Genomic DNA, 14,047 nt, shown 5'->3' on the forward strand with positions numbered 1-14,047 from the left:
AGCAGCCCTGAGAGTAGATAGATGGGGGTATCTTTTTGTCCGGTGAACTTTTTGTTGAATTATAGCAATGGCATCTGTTTTTGCAGATGAGCAAAATCCTGCTGCATCGAGACTTAGTAATGTGCCAGAGGCCACACAGAGCTAAAATTAGAGCAGAAGCTTTTGATTACCATTCCAGACTTTCCAGGGCACCACGGCTGCCTATAGAACACTAGTAACAGGCCACTCGGTGATCCCACAGAAGTCGGGACGAGTGTCAGTTCAGCACGGCGCTCAGAGGTGGCTGTCCCTTTCACATACCCTGGGTGGTGGCTGGAGTGTGTGTTTATGAGCTGCCAAAGGAGAAAGTGTTTTTTAAAAACCTCATCTAAAAATGCAGCAGTTAATAATTCTGTTTATAAACTCTTAAAAATACATACCGTAAGACAATAGTGATCCACTTTGTCTAGTTTGTATACAATTTCTAAGTTAGTTTTAGATACCTAGGGTTGATTTCATTTGGAGTCCAAAGCTTTATTCTGTGTTTCTGGAATTGCAGAGTTTCTGCTGTTTTTTTGGCCCATATGGGAACTTGTTTTCAGAAAGGCTTTTGGGTTTTTGGGGGGTTTTTTGTGGTTCTTTTTTGTTTCTGTTTTTAAAGAAAGCCTGTGAATCTTAGGTGGTTGGTCTTAGCTACGTTTGGTAGACAGAGATGAAATTGCTGGGTCATAATGCCCCCCCCCTTTTTTTTAAAAGTGTACAGTTCATCAATTTTTTATCGTGTTCTCATAGTTGTGCAGCCATCCCCACAATCTCAGAACATTTTCAGAAGAAACCCCCCAGTTGTAGCACTTACTCCCTTATGTGGCTGCAGTCCCCGGGCCTGGAAGCCGCCACCCTGCTTGTTGTCTGCACATATCCTTATTCCGAGTGCTGCATACACACAGAATTCTACAATGTCTGGTCTTTCGTGATCAGCTGTTTTCCTTAGCATGGTGTTTTGAGGGGTCATCCTGTTGTAACATGGATCAGAATGTCGTTCCTTTTTATTATAGTGCTGAGGCTTTTCCTGGAGAATTTGAAGTAATGGATGCTAGTTCTCCTACAGGGAACACAGGAGTCTTGGGTTTACTTTACATATAATAGAATACTTCTATGATTCGTTTTAGAGAGGGGGTCATTAACCTGGGGAAGATGGACCCCAGTGATGGCTTTTAGGATGTCCTGAGCCCTTTGTAATTATCTTCAGGTTTCATTTTCCCAAGCATTTCTTTTGTGGGGAAGTTTGGGGACTGAGAGTTTTTAGCTTTTGTTTGTTTTTTTTTTTTTATAAATTTTTTTTTTTTTCAACATTTATTTATTTTTGGGACAGAGAGAGACAGAGCATGAACGGGGGAGGGGCAGAGAGAGAGGGAGACACAGAATCGGAAACAGGCTCCAGGCTCCGAGCCATCAGCCCAGAGCCTGACGCGGGGCTCGAACTCACGGACCGCGAGATCGTGACCTGGCTGAAGTCGGACGCTTAACCGACTGCGCCACCCAGGCGCCCCTTTAGCTTTTGTTAAAAGATAATTTTCAAAGGGTGCCTGGGTGATTCAGCTGGCTAAGCCTTTGACTCTTGATCTCAGCCTAGGTCCTTTTTTTGTTGTTGTTAAAATTTTTTTTTTTAATGTTTTATTTAATTTTGAGAGAGAGAGAGAAAGTGTGTGTGAGCTGGGGAGGGGCAGACAGCGAGGGAGACTCAGAATGTGAAGCAGGCTCCAGGCTCCGAGCTGTCAGCACAGCGCCCGATGCAGGGCTCGAACTCACGAGTTGTGAGATCATGACCTGACCTGAAGTCAGGTGCTTAACCGACTGAGCCACCCAGGCGCCCCTCAGCTCAGGTCTTCATCTCAGGATCATGAGTTCAAGCCCCACGTTGGACCCTATGCTAAGCAGTGAGCCTACTTAAAAAAAAAAAAAAAAAAAAATTCACAAAAGGTAAAATCATGACACTGAAACAAATATAAAATGAACACACATTAAAATTTTACTTTGCTTATAAAGAGGAAACCAGGCAGATGTTCTAACCGGTTTGAAAGAAAGGTCCAAAGAACAGACACATTTTTTATTTATTTTTTTTATTTTTTATTTTTTTCAATATGTGAAGTTTATTGTCAAATTGGTTTCCATACAACACCCAGTGCTCATCCCAAAAGGTGCCCTCCTCAATACCCATCACCCACCCTCCCCTCCCTCCTACCCCCCATCAACCCTCAGTTTGTTCTCAGTTTTTAAGAGTCTCTTATGCTTTGGCTCTCTTCCACTCTAACCTCTTTTTTTTTTTTTCCTTCCCCTCTCCCATGGGTTTCTGTTAAGTTTCTCAGGATCCACATAAGAGTGAAACCATATGGTATCTGTCTTTCTCTGTATGGCTTATTTCACTTAGCCTAACACTCTCCAGTTCCATCCACGTTGCTACAAAGGGCCATATTTCATTCTTTCTCATTGCCACGTAGTACTCCATTGTGTATATAAACCCAATTTCTTTATCCATTCATCAGTTGATGGACATTTAGGCTCTTTCCATAATTTGGCTATTGTTGAGAGTGCTGCTATGAACATTGGGGTACAAGTGCCCCTATGCATCAGTACTCCTGTATCCCTTGGGTAAATTCCTAGCAGTGCTATTGCTGGGTCATAGGGTAGGTCTATTTTTAATTTTCTGAGGAACCTCCACACTGTTTTCCAGAGCGGCTGCACCAGTTTGCATTCCCACCAACAGTGCAAGAGGGTTCCCATTTCTCCACATCCTCTCCAGCATCTATAGTCTCCTGATTTGTTCATTTTGGCCACTCTGACTGGCGTGAGGTGATACCTGAGTGTGGTTTTGATTTGTATTTCCCTGATGAGGAGCGACGTTGAGCATCTTTTCATGTGCCTGAAGAACAGACACATTTATAGATTAAGAACATTAAAATGAGTACACAAATGCCACCCAAACTATTTTCTTCCATAGTGGAGAGGGAAGTCACTTGAACCTTTACCACGTGGCAGGTTTTACGTGTTTATAGATGAAGAGTGGTTTGCATTGCTGTAATCATTTCCAACTTCCAGAGTTGTAAAATAGCTTCCTTAGAATCAGACTCTGGTAGCGTAGAGGGACGTCCTAGACAATGTATAATTTTCCATCGAAATCACACATTGTCTTCTGCATTTTTGATGATCAAAAAAGTTTAAAACTCTTTCAAATGTTAACTTAAATTTAGTGTCTTACCTCAGTTTAAAAAAATAGCTCCTTTGTGACTGGATTTTAAAGGCCGACTTGCCAAAGGGTGTTTTACATCAATTGAGGGCCGGTCAGAGACCCAGGGATTGGTCTCTGGTTTGTGCTTTTGAATAAGATTACATGTTCGAAATCTCCAGAGAGGTAGACTTTGCAACTGACTTAGGTTCCACTTCTGGGCATACACTCAGTGTTTCTTATCTCTGACAGCAGCAGGACTATTGACAGTGGAGATTTCTGTAAATATAATCTGGAAAGTCTAGGTATCTTCACTCAGGGACAAAGGTAGATAATCCTTTTAGTAAACTAAGTCTGGGAAGGGAGAAGCCCTCTGACTTCTTCCCCAACTGTGGTATACTCAGGGAAGTCAAGACTTCCCCTTTATGTGTGTAGAATACGGGATTATTTCTGCTGGTCCTTGCTTGCAGTCTAAGGAGTTACCATTTGTAGTGCTCAGAGGATAGTGAACTTTTGTAATTTGAAGATGACTTCTGTGTATGTGCACACTGGGCTACTTACCATGAGAGACTGGGAGTTAAGGCCGTCAAGTTTGAGTAGTACCTTCTGCCCACATCTTACCGCCTTGCCTTTGGGTGACCATCTATTTAGCAAGGAAACCCATAATTGCTCTTACCTCAACATCCCTCAGCCTGTTCCTCTGCTTATTGAACTTGGTTTTCTGCATTTAGCATTCGCTCCTAGTTTAAGCTCCCCATGGTGCCTTTCTTGATGCATTACAGAAGACAGGGGCTCAGAATCCTTAGTTGACAGAAACCACACCAGTCTTCACTTGATGCCTTGTCCTGGCCATGAGTAGATAAATCAAAAACTGATCCACCCGTTTGGCAGGTTTAGGGCTGTCAGCTTTTACGAGCTCAGAAGCTTTGATTTTCCATGAGTACACTTTAAAAAAAAAATTTTTTTTTTAATGTTTTTATTTATTTTTGAGACAGAGAGAGACAGAGCATGAGCAGGGGAGGGGCAGAGAGGGAGGGAGACACAGAGTCTGAAGCAGGCTCCAGGCTCTGAGCTGTCAGCACAGAGCCCGATGCGGGGCTTGAATTCACAGACTGTGAGATCATGACCTGAGCTGAAGTCGGATGCTCAACCGACTGAGCCACCCAGGCGCCCCATCCATGAGTACGCTTCTAATGACTTGAGAACATGGCATGTCAGTCTCCTTTCTGAGGCCAAGATTGTGTCTCCGTGATGGTAAGGTGCTTTGCCTGAATAATCTAGGGCTAAGCGTAGGGCAGTTAGACTTGGTAAATGTTTGTGGAATAGTACCAAGCGTGTACCTCTGACTCTTGAGGCATGGCTGGAAGGGAAAACGTGGACTGTTAAGCTTGTTGAGGTGAACTTCTCAGATACCGGATCTCTTGTTTCACATAGTGGAGTTTTGGAGGAAGTATATGGTTTGCTCTTTACCTCCTAAGAAATGATGATTCAGTCCCTTCAAACATTTCTGTATTTGGTTTCATTGCTCGGTTCTTACTTCTTTAATGACCCAAGGGAGTTTTTCCTTCAGGCTTGTGATCTGGTTTTGCTGATAAACATTAATGCCTTTGAAGGCTCTAAAAACAATAGTGTTTTCTTACCTGTTTGCACTTTGAAATTCTGCAGAATGTGGTATGAAAGAGAACCATTTAATTAGCTTTGTTTTCTGTGTTTTTAGGGCAGAAGGGAAGTAAGAATGACTACACTAACTCTTCGGGGCCTCCTGTCCTTGAACTTCACTCCTTAACCTTAGTCCCGGGCTTTAGAGTACCATCTGATCGCAAGACATTAAGACAGTGGGTGAACTGAGTAAAACAGGTTTTTCTTTTCCTTAGCAGCCCATTCCTGCTTTAAAGCTTGGATTTCTGGCTCTTCTGGAAGAACTATTGAGTGGTGAAGTGTGTAGTTGTACTAGACGTAAAGAAAGTGGACGGAAGAGGAAAAACAAGTCCCTTTTTCTCTGCAGCATTGCAGGGTGGCAAGGTTTGATTTTCATTAGTGTTTGGCTTAAGAATAGTTATTAGCCAGGAGCAGTGAAGTGATCTTATGGATTGACGTGGCTGGGCCCTCACACTTCCAGGGATGCTTGGGGACGTCTTTTTACCCTCATCTAAAAGATGGATAGCCGCCGAGTTTGGTGACTGAGTCTTCGTGATATGTTAAGTCAATTATTGAGCGAGTCTTCTACAAAAGAAGGGGTGGGGAGGCTGTGTGACCTTTGGGTTTCAGCGTCTTCCTCTGTGAGGGATGGAGAGTGGTCATGTACTGGTCTTTAACCTGTCGGCCCTGGTGGCTGTGAGATGATGTATCTTGTGAGCTCATCAGAACGGTGCTGGTGTGTGCAGTCTGGTTACAAATACCAGCGATTCTGCTCCGCAGGTTCAAGTCAGAGGGAGAGATGCGGGAGAGGGGAGGCGGAATCCTCCCTGGGGTCTTACAGAGCAGTGCTGAGTAGATGCGGTACTGTAATTACTTCATTTCAGTTGAGCAATTGTTGGGTTCTTACCGCATTAAAAGTAGTGTAGGACATACAAAAATTGTGTTGTTTGTATTCTAATCCGCACTTGGTACCATAAGAGAGGTCACGTGTGAAAACAGTTACTTGGCTATTCTCCCCCACCAGGGTTGAATGCTTTGCTGCTGGGACAGATGAACTCACAGTGCAGTTGGCCAGTGCAGTTTGGCCCTGACTGACTCTTGAGAAATAGCCCGAATGGAGGCATACTGGATATCTGGCATAGTAGAAATGCAAAGAAGTCATTGTGCTGTGATAGGAAGATGAACCTTTAGCAGAAAAGTGGCTTTCCCAGAATCCCGATTTCACAGTGACTCCACGGTGATACCGTGAGGCGTCACTGTTGTGAGTTTCTCCTTTCTCCTCCCGTGAGAGACGGACTCACGCTTGGACTCAGGTCTGCGTGTGGCCAGCAGCCCTCATTTGCACAAGCGAGCATTTCGAGTGGCGCAGGGTGTTACTGGACCCAAAGGAAGCTGGGGAAACTAGCTCCCGGGTGCTTTGATTTTGACCAGAAAACCTTAGCCGACTCTGTGCTGGGTAATAATCAACTGAACACGGTTGCCACATTTTCTTTGGCAAGGAATCTGTGTCGCTGTGGCAGTTCGGAAATTATTAGTAGAGTCCGTCAGCCTGACAGTGGGAATGTTTTTCTTTGATCTTTAACCTGCTTTTCTTTGAGGTGGGAGGGGCAGGAAGGGGAACCTATGTTGGAATAACTTGTTGCTTCCTCTGCTGGGCCTCACAGCATTTGGTTTTCTTGAGTTCTCTTTTAGGTCCGACTCCTCCAGCAAACGTTTAGATGTGTGTAATATTGTGAAGCCCTGAGAGATGGTTCCAGACATCTTGGAATTCAACTCTGCTCGTGAAGTCCTGTGCTTTAGTTCTGACTCTGCTACTGAATACTTTGCTGTAGAGCAAACTTAACCTTTCTGATTTCACTTTGCACCACCTAGGAAGTGAAACTGTTTATTCTATTGTTTTTAAAGTTTTTATTGCTATTTTATTTTATATTTATTATTTTTTTGAATGTTTACTTTTGAGAGAGTGAGAAAGCATGCACTCACACACACACACGCGTGAGTTGGGGAGGGGCAGGGAGAGAGAGAATCCCAAGCAGGCTACACGCTGTCAGCGCAGAGCCCTGTGCGGGGTTTGGTCTCATGGACCTGTGAGATCGTGACCTGAGCCGAAATCAAGAGTCGGGCATTTCACGGACTGAGCCGCCCAGGAGCCCCGAAACTGTTCATTCTTAACCTGAGGACCATGTGAGATTATAAAGTATGAATAAAATAATATGAAAGCCATTGAAAACTTTAAGTTACATAAATATTACTAAGTATTCTCTACAAGTAAATTAGTGCTCCTGAGTGCTTCGCTCTTTCTTCTGCATGTTTGTCATGGCCCCTCTAGCCTTCTCTCAATTTAGTCCCTCTGTGATCAGGTGGTCACGTAATCTTTGAGTTTGGCAGGGGAGAGAAAGTTCTAAGTGAAGCAAACAAGTGATCTCTGATCCTTATAAAATAGCACCACGTGTACAGTAGGTGCTCGGAAAATCATTGTCGAGTGGTGGGGAGCTTCAGTAGCCGTGGGCATGTGCTGCCGAGAGACCTCCTCTTACGGGTGGGGGTGTGGGAGGCAGCCCTGGGGCCGCCGCAGCCGCCCAGATGCCATTGCTCGTGAATAAAACGAGTACAGACGGTGTGCCCTGGGAGGTGCTGGAGAGAGGATTGTTGCTATTTGTGTTAGCTCCGAGGAGGGAAGCACCGTCCGCTGTGGGCCTGGAAATGTCTGCCAGATGGTTTTTCTCTCTTGGTGCTATTCAGTGTTTCTTCTGGTATAAATTGGCAATGAAGAAATTCGACGTGGAAAAAATACCCCTGCCTCATTGGCAGTTGATCAAGTGCGGTGCTAGTTCTCGAAGGAGTTTTTTGGGGGAAGAGGTGTGGGTAGTGCCACGGTGGGAACTTGCTTGTGGAATCTTGTGCTCTTGAAGTCATTTAGGGACGGGAAGAGTTAGCAGTTGTTGGGAATCGCCTTGGGCTGGTACCAGTAAGGAAGAAACTTCTGCATCTCTTTGACTGACTTGTTTCATCACATCATAATCCTGGCCTCACAGAAACGTGAAGAGAATAAATCATAAGTGTACAAAGTGCTGAGACCTTGTACGCTGCACAATACCTCTGTGTTAACAGCCTTCACCGCATTACACAACCGCCTTCTCTAATTAAAGAAGCCGGGAATACCATCGCTGAGGCACTGCTTTTAAACCTGAATGTCAGGATCCATTTAGAGGGATCAATTCAATGGGTCCAACATCTAAAAAAAAGAAAGTAGACATAGGAAAAAAAAAAGTGCATCACAAGTAATAAGGTGTTAGGTACAGTATTCTGGAAACTTTTGTTTTGGTTCCGTATCTTTCTATTGCTATGTGTGTAGATGGTTGTAAAATGGTTTCTGTGTGTCTGTATTGGAAAGGTTTGAAATCCCATGGTCTAACAAATAACATGTCTCAGATTTTCAGAATTTGTAGACTTCCATTGCTGTGTTACTTTTAGGAAAGTGTCTTGCTCCCTTGAAGTGATTCGGGGGTTGAAAGAGTTCACACATGATTGGGAATAGCACGCCACCAAGCTCCCATGAATTCTTGCAGCTGCCTTTTGTCTAACAATGATTAGGATGATTGAGTACTATTTCGATGTCTTCCAGGCATCAGCTAAAACCTAAACCATTTGATTAGACATGGAATGAGGAAGAAGAGAAAGTCTGTGTAGTGTACTCGTCCTTATTTGACGGTAGCTTCTTAAAAGAGTTAATATTTTGAATCCTCCTACCACGAAGGTTTGTCTTTTCTTCTTTAATATTATGCTTTACAAAAATTTACGGTATTCTTTGTCACCATTTTACATATATTCAGTGGGCAAAGTGTTCTGTTTGTTTTTATCCTCTAGAGGAATACGTTCCCAATTTGATGACAGACTGGAAAGGAAGGAGTACTTGGGGAGTTTTTACCAAAACCACCGTTCTCTTAGGGGTCGGAGATAAATGCCCACACCCCCCCACAGATACGCATAGACACAAACACAATTTATTTATTCTGTGACTGTTATTCTGTGTCCCTTTTTCTAGATAAAGGGTAGAGGCACAGCTTGGTGAAATAATTTGCCTGGCGTTGCACAGCAAGCTAGTGGCCGTTGTGGATGACCATTCAGAGTTCTTGTGTTTCCAGAGACAGTATGTAGGTTAAGTTGACATAAACAAAAGCTTGAGTATTGTAATCATTAATATATATGCAGGTGTATATAGACAAAAAATGTACTTCTGTAAGCAAAAAGACACGGTGGGAAATAGTAATTATAACTATATTAAGTTTCTGTGCTGTTTCTATGTAGACCTGTTTACCTGTAGTCATGACCCATGCATACAATTTTAGTTTGTTATGATCTGTGCAGTACATCCAAGGTAGATTCTGCCAAGAACATAAATTAGGAGAAGGAAACCCTAGGGATAGCACTGGAGGGTAATGTGTTAAGAGATCCTCTGTCCGTGAACACTTAGAATGAGGAATTGAAGGAATACTGAACACTGAGTCAGGAGGCTTGGGTTCTGACAAGCCTGTCTGGATGGGCCTGGGCATGCTGTTTCACTTGGGGGCTTCTGTTTTATAAAGTGCAATTGTAGGCTTTATCTCTAAAGTTCCCTTCAGCATTTAGATTGTATTCTTCCCTAGGGCTGGAGTATTGCATCAGGATCCAGCCTGGGGTTTGTGCTGTTTGCAAGGCCCCAAGGGACTGCCTCATCCTTTTTTCCAAGGAGTTAGCACACCTTAGCCCACAGAGCCCTATAAAGCAGTGAGCCATTAGTGCTGTGAGGTGCTTATTCGTTGGGGACTGAGCCTCGGTTGTTTGTAGTAACCTAGAAGGACCTGGGACCGAGGCCAGGAGATGTAATTTCCGTGACCAACTAGTTGCCTACTCAAAAAGCTCACTAGGACCTATCCAAATACAGTATCATTCTGTCTTTGGAGTAGGAGAATATAGAAATATATCTCTCCTTAAGGAGATGTGGTTAAGGACTTGGAATCTAAGGACTCCCATTATCTTCTTATAGCAGTTGGCAAGAACATATATTCTTGCTGAAAGTAATTTTATAACTATTAGCGAGGAATGCCTTCATATCTTAATAGGCTTTTTAAAAATTGACATAGTTTGCATTTGCTGATTCTTTGCTCTCTCCCTAATGCTAATTATATTACTCTTTGTTCAGTGCTAAGAAAAGTTGAGAATATCTACGGGCATCTTTTGACATGGGTAACCTCGATTTTCTGGGTTAATTAGGAACTAGTACCACCAGAGGAAAAGCTGATCTGCATGATTATTTCTTCCATCATCCCATTCATACACACTATCTGTCTGTCACTCTATTTATTTATTATTTTTTGAGTAGGACCCATGCCCAATGTGGGGCTTGAACTCCTGACCCTAAAACAGTTGCAGGCACTTCCGCATAAGCCAGTCAGGTGTCCCATATAACTATTTAGCCATCTGGTTAGATCATAGCCTTAACAGCAGAAGATTCTTTATGATGATGGAAATCACGATACATCTTTGATGATGGTAGAGTCCTCCGGTCCTCCTCAGGTCCTGACCAGCACGGTCACTGCTGTGCAGGATTGAGGTTGTTGATAGCAACCGGCGGGCTCTGGGGAATGGCCAGGAGCTATGAAGGAGTTGCAGATAAGCTGTGTTTCCATGGATAGCCCTCTAGGGAAGCCAGCACTTGCCTGATGTTAATGACCTTATACCGGAATCTAATTGCCAAGGATAGAAGTGTTTTCAGTAAACATTTGTCGAGCACCTGTCCTCCTCCTAAGCTTTCACACTCCTACTAGAACATTGCATGTAGATCTCTAACAGGCGCATAACTCAAACTAGTATCATTATCTTTATCTCAAAATCTCCTTTACCTACTTCAGCTTCCCTTTCTCTTCTAGTCTACCATGGTTTAATGGTGACACCACTTGCCCAGTCTCTCAAACATGAACTTGAAAAATTGGAATTACCTATATTCTTCCCACTCCTTACTTCTATATGCCCTACTTACTTCCTGTATCTGTGAAATTAGAAAACCCTGTTTGTACTACCTCCAAAAAGCATTTTTAAATCTGTGCTGCTTTTTAGCCCCAATGTCATGACTGCAAACCCAGTTTATTTCTCCCCTAGACTGCTTCAGCTCCTCTTAACGGAAATTTGTGTCTCTGACCTCTGGCTTCCTTCTCCTCGTCTCCCATCAGGTTGTTTAAAAAAAAAAAAAAAATTGCTCTCCTGATTAACAACCCATGCCTTTTGTTTGCTGCTGTTCTGCAATTTGCCTTTTTTTACACTCAGCATTATGTTCTGGAAAATTGTTAATGTGGTTTATTCAGATCTTTTTTTTAAATACTGCGTAGTATGAATACATAAAGTGTGTGTATTATAGATTATTTAAACATTCCTCCATGAATGGACATTTGGGATATTAAATTTCATTGTTATAAAGAATACTGAAGTGAATGTCCTTGAACCTGTCTCTTTGATATGTAGATATCAAAAAGGGGAGTATCTGGGTCAAAGTAAGTATGTTTAAAACGTTAATAGGCAGTGACAAATCACTTTACAAAAATTGCCTGTCAATTTATATTCCCACTGTACATGGTTTTTTTTGTTTGTTTGTCTTTTGTTTTTAAGGCCATTTCTAATCTTTCTAATCTGGACCTAGTGTACTTCTCCCAGTCTCTGTTCTCCAACTGACATGTTCACTCATGCACTTGGTCCCGGTCAGCCACTATCCAAGTGCTGTGTGGTGTGGCCTGTGTGCTCGGCACTCTGCTCTGTGTTGCGGACCTAGACGTGCTGAGACAGATGGGTCCCTGTCCTCATCTCTGCTCTTAGACCATGCTGAATGTTTTTTGCCATCCCTAGACTTTTTTTTAATGCTTTTGCAGCTGTCGCTCTCTCTTCCTGGTATGACTTCTTTTGTTTTTTCCTTTTAACTTTTTTGCCAAGAGAATTTTCTTTGATAGATCTTTTAAACCCTTTGAACCACATTTTCCCCACCTCCTCTTAGGTGAGTTCGATAGGCCTTCCTTAGTGGTCTCTCTTAGCACTTTACTTACATCCTTTCTGTAGTATTGATCCTAATGAGTTTGAATGATTTGAATGAACATTTGTCAGCCTGTGTATGTTTGCATGTGTGTACATATATATGCACACACACACACACGCACACACACCTCTTTCCCATTAGATTGTAAGCTTAGTGAGGGCAAGACCTTGTGATGGTTACCATAATGCTTCTCCAGCTTAATGCCTTAAATACTGATGATCCTTTGCAAATGTTGAATAAGTGAATGAATAACAAACTATTAGATGAACTTGTTTTGTACAGGGCACTGTGGGGGCTTATAAATATGATTAAGATCTGATCAGCCTTCAAGGACCCAACCACGTAGTCAGGGAGATAAAAAACAGATGAGTAGACTGACAGCAGGGCACATTGTGATAAGCTCTGTGTGGAGTCGCAAGTGACTACCTGAGGAGAATTTAATGGGAGAGATGAATTTTCATGAGCGGGTCATGAAATTTTCAGGAGTCCAGATGAGAGGACTTTATTCTTGCTTGTGCCAGATATTGTGAGGGATACACATAATGATAAGAATTTAAGAGTTTCGTAGTCAAGGGGCACCTGGGTGGCTCTGTCAGTTAAATGTCTGACTCTTAATTTCAGCTCAGGTCATGATCTCATGGTTTGTCGGATGGAGTCCCACGTTGGGCTCCATGCTGATAGCATAGAGCCTGCTTGAGATTCTCCCTCCCCACCCCCCCCCCCTTCTCTATCTCTTTCTCGAAGTAACTAAACCTTTAAAAAATTTTTTTAAGAAGTTATGAAAAGAGACTTTTGCAATCAAGTTGGGCTTGAGAGCAGAGATTGGCAGACTGTGGCCTGTGGGCCAAATTGGGCCTGCCGCCTGTTTTGGTACAGTCCGTGAGCTAAGAATGACATTGTATATTTTTAAAATTGTTTTTACAAAAAGAATATTTTGTGATCTGTGAAAGGATATGCAATTCCAGTTTTAGCATCTGTAACGAACTCTTGCTGGAACAGCCGTGGTCACTCATTTCCCGCCCTCCGTGGTGGTGTGTGTGCTACCAACGGCCGAATGGAGTAGTTGTAACAGATACTGGCTGACCTGTGACGCCCGAACTGTTTCCTCTCTGGCCTTTTACAGAACGGTCTGCCCACCCCCTGCGTTAGCAGATGGGAGAGATTCCAATAAAGTAGAGAGGAAGAGAGAGCCCTTCATATCCAGCGGATTTGTTTGAGTCAAGAGAGTGGGGCAATGAGCACTGCAGTCGTAGTGAAGCTTTAGAGCTGAAATGATGCAGCTGAACCATTTATTTTATAGACAAGGCAGAAGATCAAAACCCTTGTCAAAGTCCACCTGACTCGGAAGCAGAGCTTTGAGGACTGTAGAGCATGATAAGAGTATTGCCGGGGTGGGGCCAGGTCACGAATGGCTTTGCCCTTGAAAAAGGAGGGCCGCAGAACAGAAGTCCCTTCTCTCTCTGAATGTAATGTTCCTTTTTTTCCCCTTGTATTTCTAGAAGGCTTTTGAGCCCTACCTTGAGATCTTGGAAGTATATTCCACAAAGGCCAAGAATTATGTAAATGGACATTGTACTAAGTATGAGCCCTGGCAGCTGATTGCCTGCAGTGTCGTGAGCACCCTGCTGATAGTCTGGGTATATGGCTTCGTCTTCCAGCCAGAGAGTAAGTATACCGCCCCCTCCCGTCTGGAAAGGTAGAGTGGAGTTTCACCAGCTTTAGAACTCATGGCTGATGGATTGGACTAATTTCTTGCCTTTGGTTTGGTTCTGATTTTTAAAATCTGTTTAGATAGGAAGTGGGGCATTGTCTTCTGACTGTAAAATTATAATAAGGTTGTCTACATAAAGTTATAATAGCTACTCGAATGTAACTATTACTACTTTTGTTGATTTTTCTGGATCTGCAGCTTACATAAAAAGTCCTGAGAAATTAGTTGTTGTAAGGATCCACAGGTATCTCAAAGTATGGCTTAAGCCTTTCTCATGTTTAGTTTCTTGCCTGGAACATAATTGTATTGCACAGAGTTCCCCAAGCAGGAATTTATTACTTTCATTTTAGGCCATCCTTTCACTACAGATTGTGTGAAATTGGGACAGCACTGTTGCAGTGACCATTTGAATGTCTGCTGTGTGCCAGGCACCGTG

At 43.0% G+C, this 14,047-nt stretch overlaps 1 protein-coding gene across 5 annotated transcripts in view; it reads left to right on the forward strand.

The window, feature by feature from the left end:
* The window catches only part of SGPL1 (sphingosine-1-phosphate lyase 1), a 59,055-nt gene that overhangs the window by 12,008 nt on the left and 33,000 nt on the right, over positions 1-14,047 (forward strand). For all 5 annotated transcript variants that reach the window (XM_086679907.1, XM_086679908.1, XM_086679909.1 and 2 more), the window contains one exon: positions 13,400-13,565. In XM_086679907.1, the coding sequence (XP_086536033.1) occupies positions 13,400-13,565 (166 nt within the window). The remainder of the gene's footprint in view (positions 1-13,399; positions 13,566-14,047) is intronic.

The sequence above is a fragment of the Puma concolor genome, chromosome D2 (assembly GCF_028749965.1).
Source record: "Puma concolor isolate L17-30 chromosome D2, mPumCon1.1.hap2, whole genome shotgun sequence".
NCBI lineage: Eukaryota > Metazoa > Chordata > Mammalia > Carnivora > Felidae > Puma > Puma concolor.